Consider the following 25,912-nt stretch of genomic DNA (forward strand, 5'->3'; position numbering starts at 1 on the left):
CCTCTAAGGTGGGGTTTACCTTGGACACATACGACCGTCAGAGTTCATTCTTGATTGAGCAGGTCAGCCGTGCAAGCTGCTTTTCCAGAAGCTGGCACGTTGACAGTTCTGTCTGGTCTGTTGCTTTACTGTCTTCTTGTTCTCTTGCACCCTGCCCCAGCCCAGAAGGCACACACGTGTGTCTTCCTTCCCCACCCACAGCCGCAACCCAGGCTCCGAGCACGTTCCTCGGGAAGAATCTGCTGCTAAGATGATAAGAGTTCGCCCACGGTTGCTAGATTGCCAAGACCCAGGTAGAGGCAAAGTCCAATTCACTGTTTTCAACCTATTTTAATGAGGGATCAGATTGGCTTGTTGATTTCGATCCAGGGGTTCGGACAGCTGAAGAAGTGAGCTGATGCAAAGACGTTAATTCACCAGCCCCGGGCAGACATGCCCACGGAGGATCCAGAGTAGAAGGGAGCTATACCAAAGGAAGCCCGATTTCTCCAGGGCCTGGCAGCATCGATTGCCCTTAGATCTTAACATTTCTGGCTGCCTTTCCATAGTGAGTAGGAATCCCCCACTCCAGGCTGGAAGGGGCAGCCAGCCACTGGCTGTGGGTTGCCACCCCCCCCCCCCCCACTCCTTGCCACCGTGCCCCATGCGATGTGCTGCATAATCTGTCTTTAGGATTATGGCAAACTCAGGTGCATCTTGTCTTACAGTCTTGGTCTTATCCCTTGACGACGTCCATCCTGTGGAACCACAAAATTACCTTCCAGACTTGCAGGTGACATGTCTCAGATTGTCCATGGGGAAGGGACTATATGAGAGCCTGGGTTAAATTTGTTTTTTAAATATCTTCTGCTGAGATTTTTTTTTCTCCCCCTCTTTTCTCTGTCTTCGGAAACTCCAGCCCGTTATTTTTCCCTGAGTCACATTTCTGACCTCATGTTTCTAGTAGGTACTTCGGATGGGGAAGAGGGCTTGGTGCAAGGGTTTACCCACAAACCCTCAGAGGGTCTCCATCCCTTGGCCTTGAGCAGGCTTAATTCACACCTGTTCAGGATAGATTCCTCCCTCTGTCTGTTCTTCTTCTTTTATCTTTAGAAGTAAAACAGAATCGTCCTGAAAAGACAGAGTAATACAGTTGATCCTTGAACAGCACAGGTTTGAACTGCGCGGGTCCACTTATACACAGATTTTTTTTTTTTTCAGTTTTATTCTGCATTTTTTTTTTTTTAACGTAGGCTCCACGCCTGACGTGGGGCTCTAACTCACGACCCTGAGATCAAGAGTGACATGCTCTCCAGACTGGGAAGGCTTCTGGTCAACAGTAGGCTATTAGTAGTTAAGTTTTTGGGGCGTCAAAAATTATCCTTGGATTTTCAACTGAATGGGGGGGCATTGTCGCCTCTAACCCCTGCCTTGCTCAAGCGCCAACCATACGTTTTATTATTTTGTCATCATTATAGAATTGTAGAATTTTTATTGCAGGCCGGTCATGTAGCCTAACTTCCTGATTTTATAGGTGAGGCGATGCCCTGGGAGGCCAGATCCCAGTGTCAGGGGGGGTCCCCAGCTGGTGGGCGGGGCCTGCATCCTGGGCCCGCCCACTTTCCTGCCCAGGTGCAGCTCAGCAGTGAGCACCCATGATGGCTTCACTTTACACACCTGTTTCTCAGTCGCCACCAGAGAACGTCCAGATGTTTAGAGGTGTGAGTGAGGGCCTTCTCCCCTCTAGCGCTTCCCTACCTTGCTTTGGTCCTTCCTCGTTCAGTTTGAACATCCCCTAAAATGATTTCTGTCCGTCTTCCGCGGCCGCCTTGCAGTTTTCTCCAGGTCCCTTTGCGGAGGGCGATAACCTGATCTAAGCACCATCCTTTAAATAAGATCTGAGGGATGCAGAGCGCTGAAGAAGGGGAATGCGATGAAAGCCAGAAAGTTGTGAACTATGGTAAGGGGCCACCGGGTAAAACTGTGGGCTGACCTCTGTAATTCAGAATGTGGGCGCTGAATGCTTTCTCTCTCTCCCAGAGATGAGGTTGGGGGGAACGCTGAGACCTACCAGGTTCAATGAGTTTCAGTTTTGCCACAGACCACCAGAGACCTCCAGGCGCCCTGTGGCCCAGTGTGGGGGGGATTTCACCTCTGTCCTCCAGGATGGCTCCCCGCATATATGACAGCTCTGTGAGCCACAGAGGTACGTTCATTGGTACCAGCCCTTGCCCCTTCTCAGTGCTGGGCCATGACCCCACAGGGACAGGGTGGATACAAGGTGAGGGGTCCAGAGAAGCTTCTAGAAGGATGCCTGGAAATTTGAAGCTGGAGATTTAGGTCCAGCCATTCTGTGAAATTCATCTCGATGACATGCGATTTGGGGCCCGTGTCCAGCAATGTGCCTGATCGTAACTTTGAAAGAACCAGGACGTGCGTATCCTAACGTGTCCTCCTTCTAAGCAGTCACCTTGAGAGGCCCCATGCTGCCTCTTCTCCAGAAAATGTTGCCACAGTTCTTTTCCTGGAAGTGTTCTCGGAGCCCATGGCATGTCATCTTGACTCTCCGTAACGGCACAGATTTTTATCCTCTTAGGGCAGATCTGATTCTTGTAAGCAGCGATGAGTCACGGGGCTGAGGCCAATGAATGGGGTAGGTGACCAGCCAGTTATTCGCAGACATAAAGAGCGCCTCCAGTAATGAGACCTGCTCTCCTGGGAGCCGCGGCCACTGTCGCCAAAGGCGGAGCCCAGAAGAGGCGTTCCAGTATTGAACACCGGCCCTGCAAAGCCGAGCCGGGCTTACCACGTTGGCCACTTTGCAGAGACCACTCTGCACGCAGAAGGGTATCGCCAGCCCTCAGAAAATCAGCTTCATGTCCTACCAGCATGTTGGGGGCAGACGGGGGAAGCACTGGGAAAAGAAAGGAGTCAAATTTGCAGGAAAGAGTTCAAATAACTGCCCAGAAAGGGAGAACCAAAAAAAAAAAAAGAATGTCCCACATTTCTTCACGAGATAAGTAGACAGATAGCTCAATTTAGATTCCTAATTTCATTCTGAGGGTAGAGGGACCCAGTTTCTTGGGGATGCGTGGGGCTGGGCTTGGGGTTAGAGCTGGAGGGTCTCTGTGCCCTCCCTTCTGTCTGTGTGGATGCCATCACCTCTGCGATCTGGCGTTCACGTGAGGTCCCCTTTGGGGCCAGACAGCCATTGATGAGGTAGAAATGTTTGCATGTGCAGAGAGGTGGGGCTGCCCGTGAGCATGGCCCGTAGATTCCCAACGTGCGTTTACTGCGCTCTCCGGCCCCTCCCCCCCCCCCCCGAGTGCATATGGGCAGGGGCACAGCCTCTGGCCCCGAAGACCCCCTAACGGGCACTCTTGGACCCTGGGAGGAGTCAGCCCTGCTCTGTGGCTGGGGAGCCCCCTTCCTCTGCTCAAAGGTCAGGATGGGGGGAGGTCTGTTTTCCGGAAGCTTACACAGCTCTGTCCGCTGTGCGCCTGCAGAAAGCTGGCCTTGAGGGGGGCTCAAGGTCACGTGGATGAAACAGGGAGGGTGGTAGAGAGAGGCTCTCGAGAGCTCTCAGTCTCCAGGGCTTCCTCTGGGCCTGGAACCCTGCTATGCACTGGCCACAAACTGTCTCACTGCATCCTTCCTTCACCCTCTGGGGATCCGTGCCCATTGAATGGCCGACGAAATCAACTCAGAGAGGCTTAGTAACTTGCCCAAGGTCACACAGCTAGAACATTGCCAGTCTCCATCTCCTTGGGGGGCCAGCCGGTTCTCATCTTCCCAGATGTAAACGGGTCAGTGATGCTCAGATGCCTTGAGAAAGCAAAGAACCCTCTGCCTTGTGCCCTGGCACGGGTTATCGTGCTGAGAAATGGGGGCACCACCACCCTACAGATCAGGGTACAGCAGAACCGGGCTGGTGGCCTCGCTTACATTACCTGCAGGGCACGAGGCCACCAGGGCGGAGCAAAGGCCTGTTTTCTTTTCTTTTCTTTCTTTCTTTCTTTTTTTTTTTTTTTTTAAGATTTTATTTATTTGACAGAGAGAGAGCACAACGGGGAGCGTCAGGCGGAGGGAGAGGGGGAAAAGCAGGCTTGTTTTCAAGAATGGATCCTGTTGGCTGAGGATGGTGAGGGCCATACGAAGAAAACATTAAAAAACAAAAGCGAAGCAAAACACCCTGATTCCAGTGGAGGAACAACAATGAAAACAACAAACCTTTACCGTATTGGCAGAACCCCCGGGGCAATTCTGCGAGTCCCCGCTCCAGAGAGTAATAGAGGCGCTAGGGGAGAGGAAGTGATTTGGGGCCGAGAGGATGTGGACCTCGGGCCATTCCCAGTTTTAATTACTGAGACCCACAGCTCACAAACAGCTCCATTTATCGCCACCCCTCCTCCCTGCCCCATTTATAACATGTGGCACCGTGCACACAAGACAGAGTCACTGCTGGTTCCTGCTCTGGTCCTGTGCTTTCCCTGTTTCGTTCTTCCAGCTGTGTCTCCTAATTCCGCATTCTTTCCAGATGTTTCTCTGTCTCTTATGATCTCAAGTCCCCTGTCCTGAAAGGAACGCTCGAAGGAAGGCATCCCGGGGAAACTTCAGCGCCCTGGGCTTTACTCCCAAACTTCTGTTGTCCCGGTCAGTGGTGGCGGTCATGGCCAGGGTGGTGGTCCATGGTGGGGCTTGCACTCCCTGGCCTGTGGCACCCAGGGCAGGGTCCCTGACTGAGGGGGGCACTCACCTGATTGAGGTGGGGGTGTGGGAACAATTTCCCTGGCTCTCTCCAGGGAGGGGGAGTTCCTGGGCACCGTTTCCAGTCCCCACCCCGGCTCAGACCCATACGGGTCAGAGGAACAGGAGAACCCTTGTTCCTCCTTGCCCAGGCCCGCTGTTCTCACCTCGAGACCATGGAGGCCGAGTTCCAGCCAGGCCCTGGGTGGCTACAACCTTGGCCCCGCTCCCTGGGCATTTGGGAGAGAGGAGTCGCTGCTTTCTGCAGGCTTCCCAAACACTCATTATTCCTTGCGTTCTTGGCATTTGGTTTTGTGTACTGTTCCCATTAGCTCCGGCATTAAAGTCTCATTACTTAGGACATCTGTCCTCTGGACATATTCGTGGCTCCCTTAGCCAAATGTCCTCTTCTGGGAAGGATGCTTTCCGCTGTGTCCCCTCTTGGATCTTCCTTTGGTCTTGGTGGCCCAGGGAGGAAGGATTTGAACCCAGGAGGGCTTGTGGGGGAGTGGCTGTTCATTTTAAGAGGAGCCTGAGAGTGGGTTCCAGAGCCCACCCATCCCCTCCCCTTGAAGGTCTTGGGAATGCAGACCCTTGCCATCAGCCTTAGGGGTTGAGCGGGAATGGGCACTGGTTCCCACCTCTCAGGCACCAAGGCTGCTCTGGGCCCCATGGAAGGATCGGGATTCCAGCTACCCTGTTGGACTAGCAGCCGGCCGGCCCTCTGTGACTTTTTTGACTGCATCCCGAGAAGTTTGCTCGAACTTTCCCAGGGGATGACGCCCCCGCCCCAGAGGCATGGTGGGTGGCACTCTTGCTACGCCGGGAAATCACACAGTTTTTCCGTTCTCAGATAACCGGGCCCACCTCTGGGCCGGCGTCTTCTCCCCCAGCCTCAAGCATTCACGAAGAGAATCGGGTCTTTTAGCAGAGGATCTGTCAGCTTCTCTCTCCCTCCCTCTTTCAAGTCCCATCATTAAAATGTTTCTTCTCCTTCCTTTTGGTGTCTTTGTCCGCTGTTGCTTGTTTCTCCCATCTCTCCTGCCTTTTTGATCCCTCTTCACTTCCATTGGGCTGCATCCCTTTGCTCTCTCTCCCTCCGGCTCTCCTTTTTGAACTTGTCCTGCTGTAACTTCATTAAACTGCATCGATTCAGACTCTGCTAATTCCGCATGTATCCAAATCGGACCTGGGTGAGGTTGTTTTTCTTTCCTCTGTCTGATAAGAATCTGTGATGAACAGATTAATGGCTCAGACAAGACTGCAAAAATTGCACAGGACACACAGACCACGCGGAAGGACAGATTTTTCAAGCAGGCCCTTCATTTGTGGCTGGCATGCTAATTACCAATCATTCTTATCTATTCAATGAAGTAGCCTCCAAAGGTCAATTTTTTTTTTTTCTAGCCTGGTTTGTAATCCTGCAATGGCCCCCGGGAAGCAGTAAAAATGCACTTCCTTTAGAGTGTTTTAGCATTTCCATGCCCATTTCATTGATTGGGATTAGCCTGCCCCGGTTTCTGGTGAATTGGTGATGCTTGACCATAGGCTGCTTCGAATTCCCTTTTTAATTCCCTCTGGGGGCTCCTGCTAATTGCCTCTCTTGTTGTTTCTTTTCTTTTGTATTGCCCTGAGTTTTTAGAATCCGGAAACTCTCTCTCTTTCGGCTTTGGGAACTCTGCTATGGGTTCTGCCGCAACCCAAAAGGTTCACCTCGTTCCCTCTTGCCACGGGATGAGCCCCTGGACACCAGGGGTTAGGAACCAGGGGTTTCCTGGGAGCTGAGATAAGAGGCAGGCTAATCCCACCTTGGGTCACTTTCTGTTGCCATGCCCTTGGGTGAGGCCCTTGGCCCCGACTTTAGTCTGTTAGCCTGGCTGTGGGATGGGGGCTCTCAAGTTGTGGAGGTGTGTTCTTCTCTGGCCCCATTCTGATCTCAGCATCCCTGGGAGGTTGAGGCGAGCAGAGTGTACATCTGTACCGTCAAATCCAACTGCCCTGGGAGAAAATGCATTTTCCTTGCACACTCCCTTCAGGTAAGAATGCTGTCTGCAGATGGCCTCCGGCGATTGCTTGTTTTTAGCATCTTAAACTCATAGAATCTCTTGGGTGAAAGGGACTTAGGAGGTGTTTTGGTCCTTCCATACATGTGCATCGAGACCTGGGCTCTCTCTATTCCTGGAGCTGTCCATTAGGTTGTTAGGACGTAATTCTCGTTAATTCTTACAGGGAGCCAACACTGACTTCTTGGCGTGAGGCATACCCAGTGGGGCAACCCAGAGGAAATGTATCCTTTCTTCTGGAAGACAAGAAGACTTCTTTCTCTATGAAGATAGCAGGGCATGCCCCCTTCAATCTCCCTTTTTTTTTTGGATAAACTCATCCCTAGTTATGAGTCTGTTCCTCACAGGACATGCATTCAAGTGTTCGTGCCTGTGTGAAGGAGGGTCACATAGAAATGGGCTTATAAATCTCTAACAGAACCCCCAAGTGACATTTCCAAGAGCAACATGCAGGTCTCAGTCATTCAGGCGCCTTGTAAACATCTGAAAGGTTCCTTTTGGGAAATTGGTTGGCCTCCAGGGCTAGGCACCTGTCTGTCTCCCCGACCATGATGTCAGGATGACACGTGTGTTTGCTCATCTTGTTCACACCTGTATTGTATGCCTAGAGTCATGCCTGGCACAAGGTGGGTGCTCAGGTAATGTGGTTGAACGAATAGATGGCTTAAGTAATTAAATTGGGGAGGATATTGGGTGGTCTTTATGTGTACCCCGCTCTTCTGATGGTTGCATTGATGCAAAGATGCTTGAGCTTGGAAATGCCAGTCACGTTTATGCTTTTTTTTTAAGTTTTTAATTTTTTTTAAAGATTTTACTTATTTATTGGACAGAGACACAGCGAGAGAGGGAACACAAGCAGGGGGAGTGGGAGAGGGAGAAGCAGGCTCCCCGCGGAGCAGGGAGCCCGATGCGGGGCTGGATCCCAGGACCGTGGGATCATGACCTGAGCCGAAGGCAGACGCCTAATGACTGATCCACCCGGGCGCCCCTATGCTTTTTTTTTTTTTTTAAAGAAGAAAGGAAGGAAGGAAGGAAGGAAAAAGAAGAAAGGAAAAGGGAAGTAGGAAGAATGAAGAAAAAACAAAACTCCAGCTGAATCCTTTGCAGCAAACGTTGCCCTGGCCAGTGTGATGCGTTTGCTCTTTTGTGCCCTGCTGGAATCCTGATTTGTTTTGCTCATGACGTGAGTCTCCTTGCCTTTTGGTGGTACTTTATCTTGGAGCTTCCTCACGGTCTAGCAGAAGCACAGTTTGTGACGGCCTCACAGAGAGGAACAGATTGGCTGTCTGTTTGCACTTGGCTGTCGGAGGCCGGGTTCAGGGTTCAGGGAAGACTGCTGTGTGACCAGAGGCATGCCCGTCCTGAGGCCTGAGCAGAAAAGATCGAACGTGGGTGGTGCCTTCCAGGACGACCCGTGGCCAGAGCGTGCCAAGTGGCTCCCTGTTCACACCCAGAGTTTTGCTCATCTGGTGCCATGGAGTCAGTCGCCTGGGATGCTCCTCTTCCACCCATACTTCTGCTGTGGTCCTGTGGGCTGAGCCTGTTTGCAGACACGAGGAGGTTGTCTCTGGATTTATTTATGAATCAAATATTTATATAGTGCTTCCTGGTTGCCAGGAAGTGGCGAAGTGCTCTGCGAATATTAACTCATTTAATCTCCGTAATAACTCTTAAGAGGTAGACATTCTTTTTGGCCTTATTATTTCAGCTTTATTTTTTCAATGAGGAAACAGAACCATGGGGCACTTACGTAACTAACTGGTGATCGCCATTGTACTGAGTGGTCAGCATTCCAACCCAGGAACTCTGGCTCCAGCATCCCCACGAGGCTGAGGTTTTGCCTCAGCTGTGGATTTCGGTCTGTGCACTGATGCCAAGAAAACAAAAGAAAAAAACCAGTGGCAGGTACATCTGTTAACTCCTGTGTCACCCGACTGCCCACGTGGCTCTGCTGATAGATCGTGGGGAGCATTTTTGTTTTCCCCAGTTCAAAGTCGTGGTCGTCCTCGGCCCATCGAGGTCTTTAATTCATTCTCGGACAATCCAGATATTTCTGGAAAGTCGAGGCTTGGTGTTGACGCTACCCAGTTTCCCACTCCCGGGTAAATTTTCACATGATTCATGAGGCTGGGAATACAGTGTGTGGAAGGGGTTGCTCTGAAGGGCGGACGGGGGTGCCCCAGAGGAGGCACGTCTACGTTCCGCCTGGCTCGTGGCTGGCCGTCACGCGGCAGACCCCCGACAGGTGCCGGTCGGGATGGAGCAACGTGCCCTGCTTGCCTGGAAAACAAAGCAGGCGGGCCGAGCCTTCCCTCCCTGGGTCCCGCGGTGTTCATTGGCCACGATGAATTCCGATTGTGCCCGGGGACAACTCAGACCCCCAGAAGAGCTCGGTGCAGATGCACAAACATTGTTACCGCAACAAAGGAGATCTCCACACCCATTTGGAGCCTCTCTGTATGAGGAGAGCGGTCTTGTGCACACACAAAGCCAGCAGCTGTGTTTTTCGAGTGGACCGTGAGAGAACCAGGAATAAGAACTAAATGAAGCCATTCTCCTTGTTCTGTGTTTATTAAAAATATATTCACTTCGATTGTCCGGAGTGCATATTTCGGAGAATTAAAGGCACGCCAACTGCCCAGTAAACAGGTACGAGGATGAGGCTACAGAGGACACTAGCTCTTCCCAGCATCATGCAAAAGCTCCATTCTCTGGAACTCAGATAACCAGAATATTCGATTTAACTAGAATAGAATGTCCACATTCTACTTCTAGGACAAATACAAAAGTAGCCATCGGAGATTTACTTAAGGAGGAGAAATTAAAAAAAACAAAACAAAACAACCTTTCATGGTTCATCCTGCAGTTTTTACACGAATAGCTCCATTTGCCTAGCATAGTCTGCATTTGCTTAGTGTTCTCCAAAGAGAGCTAAAGATTAGGCTGGTGGCCCTCTCATGGAAGAAACTTGCATTCTTAAAAAAAAAAAAAAAAATTAGTTATATTCAGTATATTCTACTTAATTAGGCAGGAATGAGTTGAGAAAATTCTTCAAGATCCAGAGTGTTCTCATTAGTCCTCAGGAGTAAGAACATTAACCAGAATAGCTTATTCATGGAATAGTCGATCTGTTTGGCCTTTTATCATACGTATCCAACAGCAGAAATGTCTTCCTACTCCTTCCGGAAAACGAAAGGGCACAGTTAGGGGTCGAAGCGAGTCAGCTTGCCTTGCCCTTGGCAGAGAAAAGCTTACTGGACAGTAGGTGAACTTACTTTTTCCCCATCTGTGGCATTTGTGTGGCTCGGAACTCCTGAGACAGAAACTCCACGAAGCCCGGGGACAGTGGCTTCTCACTGGGGCCTCGTGCAGAACAAGGGTCTTAGGAAGTATGTTGGTGTTCTGCTCAGGACTTGGTGGGACAAAACAGTAGCCTGCTCAAAACAACATAAAAACGTTCCAAGCGGCTGACGTTGATGACTCACGAAGGTTGCTAGAAACGGGTAGCCGAGCGGGAGCTGCTTCTCTTTGGGCCAATTTTTCCACTAACAGTTGAGCACTCTCTAGAACCTTGTGTTCAGAGATCATTAGAGGGATGCATTAGGTGGAAAAACAAATGTGACGGAGTGGATGAATGGATAATCTGGTGGTGTAAAGGCAGCCCTCTGTCTCTTAACCTACCCGTTGGTGGAATCTGGATTTACCACCTCCTAGTTGTGTGCCCTCGGGCAAAATATAGCTAACCTTGCAAAAATCTTAATAGTCTCGGCAGTTAATTGTGGCTACTGATAGCATCTACCAAATCCTGTCATTTTGAGGATTAGAGGATACGGTGCATGTGTGAGTCTAGCATTGGTATCTGGCACATAGTAATTGCTCAATCAGTGATAGTGGTCCATTGCCTAAGTCTTTGAGTTCCTGCTGAATTTCCCAAGCAGGCAAGGTCATGAAGCAAAGGTATGAAGGTTTTATTTCTCTCTTGTCAAGGGGAATCACGTGCCCTTTTTAGAAAGATTCCATGTCTCTTGAATGCAGGTGGCAGCACATCAAAAATGTTGACTGGGCTTGGTCCGTGGTGTCCAGATAACTCAACACTTTGGGACATTCAAACACATTTCCATTTCCTTGGGATTGCTGACACTACTAACCAAGGTTTTTAAGCAGGTAAATCAGGGGTCTTGATCCAAATTGCTCCTTTACTGATCGTTTCTCCGTGCCTAAATGTTAGCTGGCATTTGCTAAATTGGCCGACCCAGCTGGAGAGACCAGAAGGACTCACTGGCGCAAGTGGACCCAGCATGGGGCAGTGAGATGAACATAAGCAGTGGTCCCGTGAGCAAAAGGACATGCGGACTCGGGTCACGCGTCCCGGATTTAAATTTCTCTTCCATCACGTTCCAGTCCTAGAGTTCGTCCAAGCCTCGGTTCCTGGTTAAATATCGGGGCGGTACCGCCTGCCAAGGTCACGCAGGGTTTGAGTGGGTGTCACGGCGGATCAGGCAGGCGAGCGCATGTAGAACCTGGTTAGTGCGGCACAGAAGTGAGGGGGTGTCTCAGAGATGCAGATGGTGAAGACACAGACGGGGGCTCCTGAGGACCCCTGAAGTTTCCTGGCCTGAATGCTCACAAACAACTGTTTTCCCTGCTCCGATTTGCTGCCCAGTTAATTTACTCTCCCCTGCTCGCCACGCATCCACAAAAGCCAAGGAATCCGTGTGCCAAAGGGAGCAGCGAACCAAGGCCATGATCCAGGCAATTCAGGCAAAAAGCATGCTTTTTTAGACATATCCTGACCTTCCTTCTGCCCCCCGCCTCGGACTTGGAAGTAGCTGCCCACTCTCCCCGTCCCGCAAGCCGCACCTCCGTGTTCCTCAGTGACCGATTTTCTTTCCCGTGGTTGGAAAATAGCTCAGGCCCTAACCCATTTCCTGGGGCACATCCAGATTAATTAGGTGAGACTGGGATGGCACGTTTCAGAATTAGGATAATATTTATCAAGCACCCTGGGGAGAAGGGGGTGGAAGATGGAGAGGAGCAGAGGAACGGGAACAAGGAAGGGAGGTCACGAGCTGAGGGGCTGAGGGAACGGGGTGTGAGGGGGGCTGCCAGAGGGCACCGCTCCTGAGGACACCGCCTGGAAATTAGGGCCACCTCTCCCCTTGCCAGAAGGTGGGAGGACCGGGAGTGTGTCCCTGGCTACCATGCTCTTTATCAGGACCACACCGGGCAGGGACCTACCCCCAGAGAGCCTGCCTCTTCGGGAACACCTCCTCTAGTGCATCCCTCCCCTTTGGCCGCGCTGCCCAGCTCAGCCCAGCCAAGCGGGCATCTGGAAAGGATACAGTGCAAGTCACTCTCTTCACGGGGAGACGGCCTAGCTGTACCCCAGGTAAAACTCCTTCTCCAGTCGCAAGCCAGACCCAAGCACACCGCTCTCCACCGAGCCTGATGGTCTTGAGAAAAGTGTCTTTCCTCCACCCCTGAGTCCTCAGAGCCCGCATCCTGCAGGGCTTCTTAGGGGCTGGGAGTCAAGAGCCTCTGCATCCTTCGAGAGGGGAGCGCCGTTCGAAAATCTCATCTCTGCTGCATCCTCCTTGGCTGATGAGCCCCGGGGCCAATCTCCTCGGAAATTGCCACGGACACTGTCAGTGGGGACCAAAGGGGGAGAGAAGCTGAAAGCCCTACAAAGGTGGGGACATGGCTGACCTTCACTTCTTCCTGTGTTTATGTAACGTGGCCAGGCAGTGTGCCAAGGCCTCAGGATACAACGAAGTCCCCGACGGACAGGCCCACTCCTTGGGGACCTTCCTTTCGGTATCTCCGGCCCAGCCCCGTGTCTGATCCTGGTACGGGCTGCTCAGTGGATATCTGTGGAGCCGGACTGCATTGAGCCTTAATCAAAGACTGGCTTTCCCTCATGCCGCACAGAGGTAGCTCAGGATTTCTTAACATCGCCACTGTTGACATTTTGGGCCAGATCATTCTTTGTTGTGGGGGGCTGGCTTGTTTAGCAGCACCCTTGGCCTCTGCTTACCAGAAGCCAACAGCACTTCCCTCCCCACGCGTGACTGCCAAAAATGTCTCTGGACGTTGCCAACTGCCATCCCCCCTTGGGGGGGGCAGCATCACTGTGGAGGAGCACCCTTGGAGACTGTCTTGGCCTCCCCAAAGCAGTGGACTTAACCACAAGACCCCATCCCCCTTCACAGTCACCAGAGGGGTAGGAGTCTTTATAAAAACTTGAGAGGCAAGAAACAGAAAGAAAATTAATATATACTTTTTTTTTTGTAGTAGTAGCTTTATTGAAATGTAGTGCACCTGCCATAAAATTCATCCTTACATTTTCGAGTGTACAATTTGGTGCTTTCTCTGCATTCCCTGAGTTGTCTAGCTATCCTCTGGGAACATGTTCATCTCCCCCAGAAGAAACCCCATACCTATTAGCATTCACTCCCCACTTTCCCCTCCCCCAGTCCCCAGTCACCGCAAATCTACTTTCCGTCTCTACGGATCTGCCTAATCTGGACATTTTCTGTAAATAGAATCCCGTAACACATGGTCTTTGGCGACTGGCTTCTTTCACTTAGCATGATGTTTTCAAGGCATCTATTAGTACGTCGTTGCTTTTTCAGGCTGAATAAGGAGCGCCTGGGTGGCTCAGTCCGTGAAGCATCTGCCTTTGGCTCAGGTCATGATCCCGGGATCCTGGGATCGAGTCCCACGTTGGGTTCCCTGCTCAGTGGGGAGTCTGCTTCTCCCTCTCACCCCTGTCCGTGCTTGCGCGCTCTCTCTCTCAAATAAATAAAATCTAAAAAAAAAAAAAAAAAAAAGGCAGAGTAAATAACCCATTGTGTGAGTATTCCACATTTTGTTTATCCATTCATCAGTCGATGGACATCTGGGCTCTTCCCACCTTCTGGTGATTATTGGTGATGCTGCTAGGAACCTTCATAGACAGGTGTTGTGTAGACATGAGTTTTTATTTCTGTTGGGTCTCTACCTAGGAGTAGAATTGCTGGTCTGTAGGGTGACTGTATGTTTAACCTTTTGAGGGACTGCCCAACTCTTTACCAAAAGGCCTGCACCATTTTACCTTCCCAGCAGTAGTGAATGAAGACTCCCATTTCTCCACAGGCTTGCCAACATTTGGTATTATCCGACTTCTTGGTGGTAGCTCTTCAAGTAGGTATAAACGGATGTCTCATCGTGGTTTTGATTTCCATTTCCCCGATGACTAATGATGCTGAGCTGCTTTTCATGCGCACCTTCTTTGGAGAAATGTCTTTTCTATCCTTCGTCCATTTTTAAATTGGGTTGTTTGTTGTTTTTTATTGTTGAGTTGTGAGAGTTCTTTATGTATTCTGAATATAAGTCGCCTCTCAGACACACGATTTACAAATATTTTCTCCCATTCCTGATGGTTGTGTTGCATTTTCTGGATGGTATCCTGGGATGCAGACAAGTTTTTAATTTTGGCAGAGTCCAGGATTTCTACTTTTTTCTTTGCTTGCTTGTGATTTTGGTGTCATAGATACGAAACCGCTGTGAAACCTGAGGTCACAAAGATGGACTTCCATACTTTCTTCGAAGAGTTTACAGTTTCAGCTCTAATATTTAGCTCCGTGATCCACTTTGAGTTAATTTTTGCATCTGGTGTGAATGAAGGGTCCAACTTCATTCTTTTGCATGTGGCTATCCACTTTTCCCAGCACCATTTGTAGAGGAAACTGCTCTTTCCCCGTTGAGTGATCTTGGCACCCTTGTTGAAAATCAATTGACCGTAGACGTATGAGTTCATTTCTGGGCTCTCAGTTCTATTCCATTGGCCTATATTTCTGTTATAACTTTCAAGCTCCCTGTTTCCTTACCATGGGAACGTGGTAGGGAAGTGTCTTTGATAACCAGAGGAACGAAGGAAATCAAGATAGCTTGCGTGGATTTGTGGTGACAAATACAGAAAATATTTATAACATTTTGGAATTAGAAGGGATCTAATTGGAAGGGTCATGTTCGTTTAAACCCTTTGTCTTGCTGATGGGGGAGAAAAGATCAGATTCCATTTTAGAGGTTAGCAGAGCTGCCTAAAGTCGAATAGCTCATTTGGGATTAGGACCCAAATCTCTCAACCTTTCAGGGCGGTGCATGCTTCTCATTCCCACACCCTGAATCTCAGGTCCCTGACCCGGACCCCGGGTCTGCCTGAACCTCCTTCGCCAACCTCGGGAGCTCCTGTGTTCTCCCTCACTGCTTGGTCCACCCCAGTGTCTGTTCCTCCCTTTTCAGCCGGAGAGAAGAGAATGCCAGCCAGGGGAAAGCGTTTGGAACGTCTGAAATTGCTATATAAATGCCACTAAATGATAAGATTGCCAGGTTGATGCTCTTCTCCTCGGAAGGTTCAGCATGTCAGAGGCAGCGTAATGGAAGGCAATAATTCACTCTCAGACACGCTTTTAGACTGTGAGGGGGCAGGATGCTGGGCGCCAGAGTCCCAGTGTGAATGAAGCGGCGGGGGGGGGGGGTGGTGATGGGCCAGGCTGGTGGCGGGGGCAGGGAGGCTTGGGGGCGTGGTACCTTGCCCACATCTTAGGGACTCCCCGAGTAGACGGAAGAGTCCCTGCCTAGCTTGTACAAAACAGGGGTGCACTCAGAACTGGGGACCTGGCCCTAAGGTGGCCTTCCTTCTCTGGGTGGCGGGGTGTTTGTAGCTTGTCCACACTTGCCTTCGCCACCTCCGACTATCCCTGCCTGTCTGTTTTTTCCACGAATGATGGTCACACACGCACAGGTCACATAGCACCCCCTCCGAGCGAGTCCTGTTTGAAACCTTGCTTCAGTTTATTAACTTAGAAACCACGTACTGATTTCGCCGAAACTGTGAGCCATTAGGTGGTGGGAACTGTGTCCTGTTTACCTCTGGCTCTGCGGTGACGTGTGCACGCTGGGTCCTCAGTAAATGCACATTTGGTGGTTGAAGGGATGTGTTGAGTGAATACAAGTTGCTCAGAGTTCGGGTAGCTGGGTCTCTTGCAGAGGGGCATGGCACTCCAGCCGTAGCAGCATCTCTGTGCATTCTTGTTTCTTCCTGTCCGTGTTTGTGTATTTTGTTGCCTCCTCTAAGCTCCAGCTGCAGTCACGGTCTGCACCGTCCGTGTGGTTGGGTGTTTACCTTGTTATTTGTATGTCCTGTGTTTGCAGTTACATCACACCTTTCATTCATTCTTTGTTGTTGTTGTTGTTTATTTATTTATTTATTTGAGAGAGAGAGAGAGAGAGAGAGAGAGAATGAGCACGAGTTGTGGGGAGGGACAGAAGCAGACTCCCTGCTGAGCAGGGAGCCCGATGCGGGGCTCGATCCCAGGACCCTAGGATCATGACCTGAGCCAAAGGCAGACGCTTAACCGGCTGAGCCACCCAGGCAGAGAGCTGGGTCCCCAGTATCCAGTACGTGCTACCCGGTGGGTGTTTCTCAAAGGGGCGATTGTGCCCGTGTTATGAGTAACCTGCTGCTGGAATCGAGGCTACAGATGTTCTGCGGGGGTGTCCTGCTGGCTGGCTGGGCACACATCTGCCAAGCATAGGGGGGTGTTTGGGTAGTTAGTATTTTGAAAGGGCTCACGTGACATACATTGAAGACAGAAACCATAATCAGTCCCTGCATCCTCCCCCACCCCCGGGGACCAGTACCTGATGTAGCTGTGGCTCCTGAGAACAAAATACTGTGTGTGCGTCTCCTCCCATAGCTCTGTCCATCAAAGGGCCCACGGAAGTAAGCCAGCTCCCTCTGTGGTTGTGTCCACCTGCTCAGTGAATCTCACCGTGTGATCTCCTCCTTGTTTAGGGCTCTGGCCGACATCTTAAGACAACAGGGACCAATCCCCATAGCACACTGTGAAAGAGAAACTATCTCGGCTATCAATACCTCTCCCAAAGAGAACACACCGGTCAGATCGTCCTCCAAGAACCACTACACCCCCGTGCGTACGGCCAAGCCGACTCCAGGTAAGTGAGCGCTGATCGCCTTGCCTTGCGTCTTTGCTGGGGTGGGGGTGGGGGCGCTGGTTCGAGGTGTTGGTGATGCTTCACTCCAGTGGGGCAGGTGGTGCTCCACGGTGCTGTGAGAAGACTCTACTGGGCAGGCTGGGGCGTATGGACGAGCCTGGGGACCGTCTCCTGGGGAGGGCCTGACATCAGAGAGATGGTGCCATTGGGTGTCCTGGCTGGAGGATAGCAGACGATTCAGGGCACGTGTGATTGAGTCAGTGGTTGGCATACTCTCTTACCCGATAGGAGCCTTGTGGCGGGCGTGGTGGAGTGTGGTCCCCCACTTGCCCACTGGATGGGATGGTTTAGGTTGCCCAGGACGCCAGAGACGTAATGAGAAATTGCCATAGTCAGTCCCAACTATTGGAATGTACTTCCTGAGAGTAGGGATTATGTCTGTATTATAGGGTGACCTTGTCCAGTGCTCTGTAGATTCCCCCGAATATATGATGAGTTGCCATGTTCTAGCAGTCATCACGATAACCCCACGAAGGAAACGAAGCAGGGTGTATTTTTCTTGCCATATGGATCAATAAATGAAGCTCAGTGAAATTTAGCGACTTGGGCAAGAGCACTGAGATGTTAATGGTCATGAAAACATCAGCGATACGGTGATATAACTCCCGTTTATTTGGGTCTTGCTCTGCGCCAAGTGATATGCTGAGCATTTTACGTGTATTTCCTTACTTGTCCTTCACAGCGATCTTAAAAGGACTTATATTGTCCCCATTTCATAAGAGGAACAGGAAAGTTCAGCAGTTTTTCCCAAGGACACATGGGGGGGAAGAAAGCCAGGCTCCAGACCCAGACATAGAGGTTGCAACAGTCAGGACTCAAAAATCCTAACATCCTAAACCAGTTGGGGACATGAATCCAAAGGGTCTGAGTGGATAGTCTCCTTCCAAGTGCAACTTGGATCTGAAAGCTTGACATCCATCACCCTAACGCCTTTTGGAGGATGGGGCTATAGGGGTCTGAACTTTACCTGCTGGAAGGATGCGCAGTCAGTCGCTTGGTGCCAGGAGGTATGGGCCAAATTCAAAAGTGTAGTGAACATGCTGCTGAGATCAAATTTCTTTTCCGTTCATTCTTGAACTTGCTTCAATTTATTTAAATCAGAAACCACGTACTTGCCTTTCAGGTAATCTACTGAAACCGTTTGAGGGTCTGATAGAAGGGAAGGACATTCATCTTCAAAAATATGTACCTATACATAAACACGTGTATTCATCCAACATTTTTAATACAATATAACGGGATTCGCGGACCTTTCCAGAGTTAGAAATCCCTGATTTAAAAGTAAAGACGAGAGATCTAAGATGCACTTTTAGCCTTACTATTATAGATGCTTAAGATGTCAGCAATGGAAAGAATCTTGGCAAAAACATCCAGACCAGGAGTCATCTATCTAGCTGCACATCAGGATCACCTAGGAGCTCTTGAAAATGCTGATTCCTGGGCCCTACACATTAACCCGAATTTCCAGGGATGCTACTGACATCATTGCTTGTGAAAACCTTACCAAGGTGATTCTAACCCTCAGACAAGGTGAAGAACCATTGATCCAGACGGATTCCTCATTTTATGAGTAAAGACCCTAAGAGGCTCTCCGGTGGTTCTCAAACTTGGCTGCATGTTGGAATCACCCCGGGGAGCTTTCAGAACGAGGGATACCTGAGTCCCACACCCAGAGAGTGTGATTTAATGTATGCGGGAGTGTGGCCCGAGCACGAGGCAGGGAGGTGCGTGCTGAAATCTTCCCAGCTGATTCTATTGTGGAGCAAAGTTTGAGGATCGCCGGGTGGTGGAAAATGGCCTAACCATACCATTCTAACCAATCCTTGTTTTCGTCGATCACTGTTTAATCCAACCTTGGTGTTATGATCAGGGTTGAGGAGGGTATTTTTGTTGTCCTGAAGACTCGCGGTTTGAAGTCAGGCTTCCCCAGAACCACATCTGCAATCTTGGAACTTCAGGTCACCCTGGTGTCCAATGTGCCCCGGGAGTTTACCCCGACCCCACTGTGCTCTGATTTCCTCTGTCTCGTTCACCAGCCTGCTTGCTCCCAGCTGCTGAATCCAGGCTGATTAAGTGGACAGTCCCAATTGGCTCTTAAATACATTTCTGGGCAGGAAGCTGTGTCATTTATTCTGGTCTCGGTGTATATCCTCTCTCGGTAATCCAAGAAGGAAAACTTACAGTTCCGTGATTCACTTCCGTGCTTGTTCGGAGAAATCGCACCCTGTATTTCTCCACCTGCGACTCTTCACTTTGTCTTTCAAGATGGGCCTGGTTTCCCTGGTCCAGAGAGTGCTCTCAGTAGTGGTGACACTTAAATTTAAAAGCAATTTTGTAACCCTCAAATGCCTACAGCCTCTCATGGGCTCAACGGCTTTTCCATACAGCTGCTGATACCCTTTGCCACAGGATGTTGCAATTGGAGCAGAAGTTTCAACAGAACTTTCCCAAAGTGTCCAAAGGGGAGATTCACTGTGATTTTTGTCACCCCTCGAATCAACGAACCGCTGGTCGGAGGGGTACGGTGGCAGAAATACCGGGAGGCATCATAGGAGTCGTTCTGCTCCTCAAAGTGAGGTCCGTAGACCGCCTGCATCAGCATTCCCAGGGGGTTCGTGAGAGATGCGGTGTCTCAGGCTCCAGCTCACCTGCTGAAGGAGAACCTGCGTTTTTAAAAAAAGATTTTATTTATTTATTTGAGAGAGAGAAAGGGCACAGAGGGAGAGTGAGAGGGAGAAACAGACTCCCCGCGGAGCAGGGAGCCCGATGCAGGGCTCGATCCCAGGACCCCGAGATATGACCTGAGCTGAAGGCAGACGCTTCACCGACTGAACCACACAGGCACCCGAGAACCTGCATTTTAGTGAAGTCATTTAGCAAGGGAAGTTGGAGAAGCGTTGGAAAAGCCTGGGCTTTGAAGTACAACCCCCTGTCTGTTTTCTGGCCCTGTGACTTCCTCCGTATATGACCTTGGCAGGCCGCTTGGTCTGAGTGTCCTTGTCTGCCCTTGAGGCTAATAGTACCTGCTTCCCTGAGTTGTTTTACGGATATAATGAGTTAAACCAACTAGAAGACTTACAACTTGTCCTGACGCATAGCACACACTCCCTGTGAGCTGTGACCGGACTACAGAAGTATATCCACGGCTCATGGCAAGTTAGTAAAAAAAAAAGAGGGAAAACCAAAGGCATTGGTATTCTTAGACAAGGCAGGGTCCATGGGGTTGTGTCCGAGATGAAAGCCCCTGGACCCAGGCCTTCCTGTGCTTGGCCCCCACCCACAGGGCATCTTCTGAGGGCGAAAGTGATTTGTCAGGCTTTGTAGGGCTCCATCCAGTTTTTGGATGCCCAAAGCACATGCCTGGTTAGATTAGGAAATGGGGTAAGTCCTCCCTTAAGAATCATAATGCAGAGAGAACATGAGTAGCAAAAGTACCATTTGTTGAGCACCTACTATGCGCTGGGTCCTCTGTTAAACACTATTTAAATTTTTATTTTATTTTATTTATTTTAAATATTTCATTTTTAAGTAATCTCTACACCCAGTGTGGGGCTCGAACTTAAAACTCAGAGATCAAGACTCGCGTGCTCTACCAACTGAGCCAGCCACGCACCCCTAGGGTTTGATTTTAATTCCAGGAGACACTTTATTACACAGGTGGACCCTGTAAGTTTTCTTAGGTATAGGAGCTCGTATCCCCATGTTAGAAAATTCCTCTTTCCTTCTGGAAGAGCCTTTTAGCTAACGCTTCCAGAAGTCCCTTCTCGACTTTGAAGGGAGATGCATGATGGACAGTGTGGTCCATGAACCGGCTGTGACTGCATCCCCACGGGAATTGGTTAGCAACGCAGAACCTTGGGCCCTTTCCCAGAAGTACTGAGTCAGAATCTGCTCTTTAACATGATCTTCAGATGATGCATAAGCGCATTCAGGTGGAAGAAGCTCCTTTTAGCATAGGGAGCCTCAGCCCTGGCTGCACAATGGACTGGTGTACACAGTGCCGAAACTATTCATGCTTGGCTCTCACCCTCAGAGTTTCTGCATTAATTGGTCAGGAGTGGTACCTGGACATTGGTATTTTTCAAGAGCTTCCCACGTGGCCGGTTCTCATGTTCAGAAAACTTGGGGAACCGGAGCTGAGAGGGAGACTGGCAAGTGAGGGAAACATCTTGAGGGCTGTGGAGCGTGGGTGCACCTCAAGACCCAGCAGCTCGAGCCTGGCTGGCCAAGGTTAGCAGGCTGCAGAGACACATCATCCCCACGGCAGGCAGGGCAGAAGGACTGGAAGACACAGGTGCGCCGAGGGGGAGGGACCGGTCTGCAGCTCTGATGGGGTCACTGTGCAGCAGTGGGGATGAGCAGAAATACCAGAATGGATCGGAGGGTCGGGTAGAGCCAGGCATCGGGAAATGCACCAGGATCTGGAGCTGCAAGTTCCCAGAGGCTCCTAGGGGGCCAGGGGAGGGGACGGGCTTGCTTGGTCTTCAAGGGTGGGGAGGAATGGAGACTTAGCATCTGCCTGGCCTGACTCAGCCCTAAAGAGCCTGGCTGGGGGCCGCTGGGGGACAGCGGGGTACCTGTCCCTCCCAGTAGCAGGTGACACCACGTGTTGGGGTTCCAAACTTTTGATACCCAACTTCCCCCCTTATCAAGAGTGGCCTCAGCTGGAGGAAATAAATATTTATGTCCCGGCCACACACCACTGTGAGTTGTATAAATGAGCAATCAGTCATCCTGCCTCTTGTCAAAGCTGTGTGTTATAATGGCAGACGAAGGGAGCCAAGGGACGTGACTGTTTAAGCTTTGTGGAGACTGGGAATGAAGCATGGGCAGCTGACAGAGGGGCGCTTTGTCACAGCTCCGCGTAGCCGGGCCCCTCGCTGTTCCTGCCACCTTCCGTGTCTCTTGCTGGAATCCAGACCCTGTCCCTCCTTATGTCCAGTCCATGCCTGCCTTGGGGTCTTTCCCTCTTTTGATTTTTGGCCGGAAACTTTCTGTCACCAGATCTCGGTGCTGCGAAATCCAATGCTCTGATGGCACCACCTTGCCCAACTCCTCATCTTCACCGGTCCCCTGCCTTACTTTCTTCTGAGCATGTATGCCGTCTAACTAACATTGTGTACTTGTTGGCTCGTTGGTTCACTGTCTTTGCCGCTATCAGAATGTAAGCTCCACAAAGCAAGGGTTTTGTCTTTGTCTTCACTGTAGTGTCTCTGGACCAGGGGCATTGCCTGGAAGATCACGGGTTCTCGGTGACTGTGCAGGGAATGAATGAATGAATGATGACACAGTTCCTTCCTAGGATGGACGTAGGAGCCAGCACGCAGGTACTGGTTACGCAGCTGCGTGCTACAGAGCTCCCATAAAGATTGCGTGTCCCTTCTGTGGCCTTCTGTGTAACATCAGTGGGGAGTCGGTCACTTGGACAGCCTGGCAGTCTGGTCATCTGGCGTTAGGCTGAGCTGGAGGCCCTGGTTACCAGCGCCCAGGCTTTTCACCAACGCCCCTCCCCAACCCCTGGCTCTCTCCTCCTGTCTGGGGCTGACCCAGCTCTCCATGGCACAGTGTGGCCAGAGGCTGGAAGCTTCACCTCCCTGCCTCCCTGGCTGGGCACAGAGAGGCCCTGACCCAGGGGGCCCCCACCCTTCTGCCCACTGACCCAAGAAAGACTCCTTTGCAGAGGTCTTGGAAGCTAAGGCAGATCAGAGTCCCCGTTCACAGGGATCGGTTTGGGGCTGTGGGCTATATACCTGAACTCTGAGAAACTTCTGGTCAACCTCAGCCCCTCAAGGGAAGTGGGATTCTTCTTTGTCTCATCCCCAGGGAGATAGGACTGTCTTGTTCTAGAAGGGGTTGACATGGTGGCCACAGATGATGTTGGAGCTCTTGGGACGGTGAGATCGGCTGACCCAGGGTGTTCGAGTTGGAGCTGGGCAGACCTGGGTGTGACTCCTCCCTGCCCACTCACAGGCTGTAGGACCCCGGCTTGCATCCGGCACCTGTGAAGTGGGGTAACAGGCACCCTCCTTAGAGCAGAGGGCCGTTGACGCGTTGAATGGAACAGTCTGTGTATTTCAAGGGCACTGGCATGGCTCTGACCTTATGCTCAGGGGCCACCTTCATTTCAATCATTCTTTTTTTTTTAATAATTTTTTATTGTTATGTTAATCACCATACATTACATCATTAGTTTTTGATGTAGAGTTCCATGATTCATTGTTTGTGCATAACACCCAGTGCTCCACGCAGAACGTGCCCTCTTTAATACCCATCACCAGGCTAACCCATCCCCCCACCCCCTCCCCTCTAGAACCCTCAGATTGTTTTTCAGAGTCCATCGTCTCTCATGGTTCATCTCCCCCTCTGACTTACTCCCCTTCATTCTTCCCCTCCTGCTATCTTCTTCTTTTTTTTTTCTTAACATATATTGAATTATTTGTTTCAGAAGTACAGATCCGTGATTCATCAGTCTTGTACAATTCACAGCGCTCACCATAGCACATACCCTCCCCAATGTCTATCACCCAGCCACCCCATCCCTCCCACCCCCCACCACTCCAGCAACCCTCAGTTTGTTTCCTGAGATTAAGAATTCCTCATATCAGTGAGGTCATATGATACATATCTTTCTCTGATTGACTTATTTCACTCAGCATAACACCCTCCAGTTCCATCCACGTTGTTACAAATGGCAAGATCTCATTCCTTTTGATGGCTGCATAATATTCCATTGTGTATATATACCACCTCTTCTTTATCCATTCATCTGTCGATGGACATCTTGGCTCTTTCCACAGTTTGGCTATTGGGGACATTGCTGCTATAAACATCGGGGTGCACGTACCCCTTCGGATCCCTACATTTTTATCTTTGTGGTAAATACCCAGTAATGCAATTGCTGGATCGTACGGTAGCTCTATTTTCAGCGGTTTGAGGAACCTCCATACTGTTTTCCAGAGTGGTTGCACCAGCTTGCGTTCCCACCAACAGTGTAGGAGGGTTCCCCTTTCTCCACATCCCTGCCAACATCTGTCGTTTCCTGACTTGTTAATTCTAGCCATTCTGACGGGTGTGAGGTGGTATCTCATTGAGGTTTTGATTTGCATTTCCCTGATGCCGAGCGATCTTGAGCACGTTTTCACGTGTCCATTGGCCATTTGGATGTCTTCTTTGGAAAAATGTCTGTTCATGTCTTCTGCCCATTTCTTGATTGGATTATTTGTTCTTTGGGTGTTGAGTTTGATAAGTTCTTTATAGATTTTGGATACTAGCCCTTTATCTGATATGTCATTTGCAAATATTTTCTCCCATTCTGTCGGTTGTCCTTTGGTTTTGTGGACTGTTTCTTTTGCTGTGCAAAAGCTTTTTATCTTGATGAAATCCCAGTAGTTCATTTTTGCCCTAGCTTCCCTTGCCTTTGGCGATGTTTCTAGGAAGAAGTTGCTGCGGCTGAGGTCGAAGAATTTGCTGCCCGTCTTCTCCTTTAGGATGTTGATGGACTCCTGTCTCACGTTTAGGTCTTTCAACCATTTGGAGTCTATTTTTGTGTGTGGTGTAAGGAAATGGTCCAGTTTGATTCTTCTGCATGTGGCTGTCCAATTTTCCCAACACCATTTGTGGAAGAGACTGTCTTTTTTCCATTGGACATTCTTTCCTGCTTTGTGAAAGATGAGTTGACCATAGAGTTGAGGGTCCATTTCTGGGCCCTCGATTCTGTTCCATTGATCTATGTGTCTGTTTTTGTGCCAGTACTATACTGTCTTGATGATGACAGCTTTGTAATAGAGCTGGAAGTCCGGAATTGTGATGCCACCGGCTTTGCTTTTCTTTTTCAGTATTCCTCTGGCTATTCGGGGTCTCTTCTGGTTCCATACAAATTTTAGGATTATTTGTTCCATTTCTTTGAAAAAGGTGGATGGTATTTTGATGGGGATTGCATTGAATGTGTAGATTGCTCTAGGTAGAATGGACATCTTCACAATGTTTGTTCTCCCAATCCATGAGCATGGAACGTTTTTCCATTTCTTTGTGTCCTCTTCAATTTCTTTCCTGAGTATTTTATAGTTTTCTGAGTACAGATCCTTTGCCTCCTTGGTTAAATTTATTCCTAGGTGTCTTATGGTTTTGGGTGCAATTGTAAATGGGATCGACTCCTTGATTTGTCTCTCTTCTGTCTTGTTGTTGGTGTATAGGAATGCCACTGATTTCTGTGCATTGATTTTATATCCTGCCACTTGACTGAATTCCTGTATGAGTTCTTGCAGTTTTGGGGTGGAGTCTTTTGGGTTTTCCACATACAGTATCATATCATCTGCAAAGAGTGAGAGTTTGACTTCCTCTTTGTTGATTTGGATGCCTTTGATTTCTTTTTGTTGTCTGATTGCTGTGGCTAGGACTTCTAATACTATGTTGAATAGCAGTGGTGAGAGTGGACATCCCTGCCGCGTTCCTGACCTTAGGGGAAAAGCTCTCAGCTTTTCCCCTTTCGAAAGATATTTGCTGTAGGTTTTACATAGATGGCTTTTATGATATTGAGGTATGTACCCTCTATCCCTATACTCTGAAGAGTTTTGATCAAGAAAGGATGCTGTACTTTGTCAAATGCTTTTTCTGCATCTATTGAGAGGATCATACGATTCTTGTTCTTTCTTTTCTTAATGTATTGTATCACGTTGATTGATTTGCGGATGTTGAACCAGCCTTGCAGCCCAGGGATAAATCCCACTTGGTCGTGGTGAATAATCCTTTTAATGTACTGTTGAATCCTATTGGCTAGTATTTTCGTGAGAATTTTTGCGTCCATGTTCATCAAGGATTTTGGTCTGTTGTTCTCCTTTTTGATGGGGTCTTTGTCTGGTTCTGGGATCAAGGTAATGGTGGCCTCATAAAATGAGTTTGGAAGTTTTCCTTCCACTTCTATTTTTTGGAAGAGTTTCAGGAGAATAGGTATTAATTCTTGTTTAAATGTCTGATAGAATTCCCCTGGGAAGCCATCTGGCCCTGGGCTTTTGTTTGTTGGGAGATTTTGGATGACTGCTTCAATTTCCTTAGTGGTTATAGGTCTT

At 49.7% G+C, this 25,912-nt stretch overlaps 1 protein-coding gene across 4 annotated transcripts in view; it reads left to right on the forward strand.

Annotated features, from left to right (window-relative positions):
* SHISA6 (shisa family member 6) overlaps window positions 1-25,912 on the forward strand; it is a 302,335-nt gene that overhangs the window by 5,241 nt on the left and 271,182 nt on the right. For all 4 annotated transcript variants that reach the window (XM_027624594.2, XM_027624595.2, XM_027624596.2 and 1 more), the window contains exon 2: window positions 16,627-16,787. In XM_027624594.2, the coding sequence (XP_027480395.2) occupies window positions 16,627-16,787 (161 nt within the window). The remainder of the gene's footprint in view (window positions 1-16,626; window positions 16,788-25,912) is intronic.

Source organism: Zalophus californianus, chromosome 16 (genome assembly GCF_009762305.2).
Source record: "Zalophus californianus isolate mZalCal1 chromosome 16, mZalCal1.pri.v2, whole genome shotgun sequence".
NCBI classification, from domain to species: Eukaryota; Metazoa; Chordata; class Mammalia; order Carnivora; family Otariidae; genus Zalophus; species Zalophus californianus.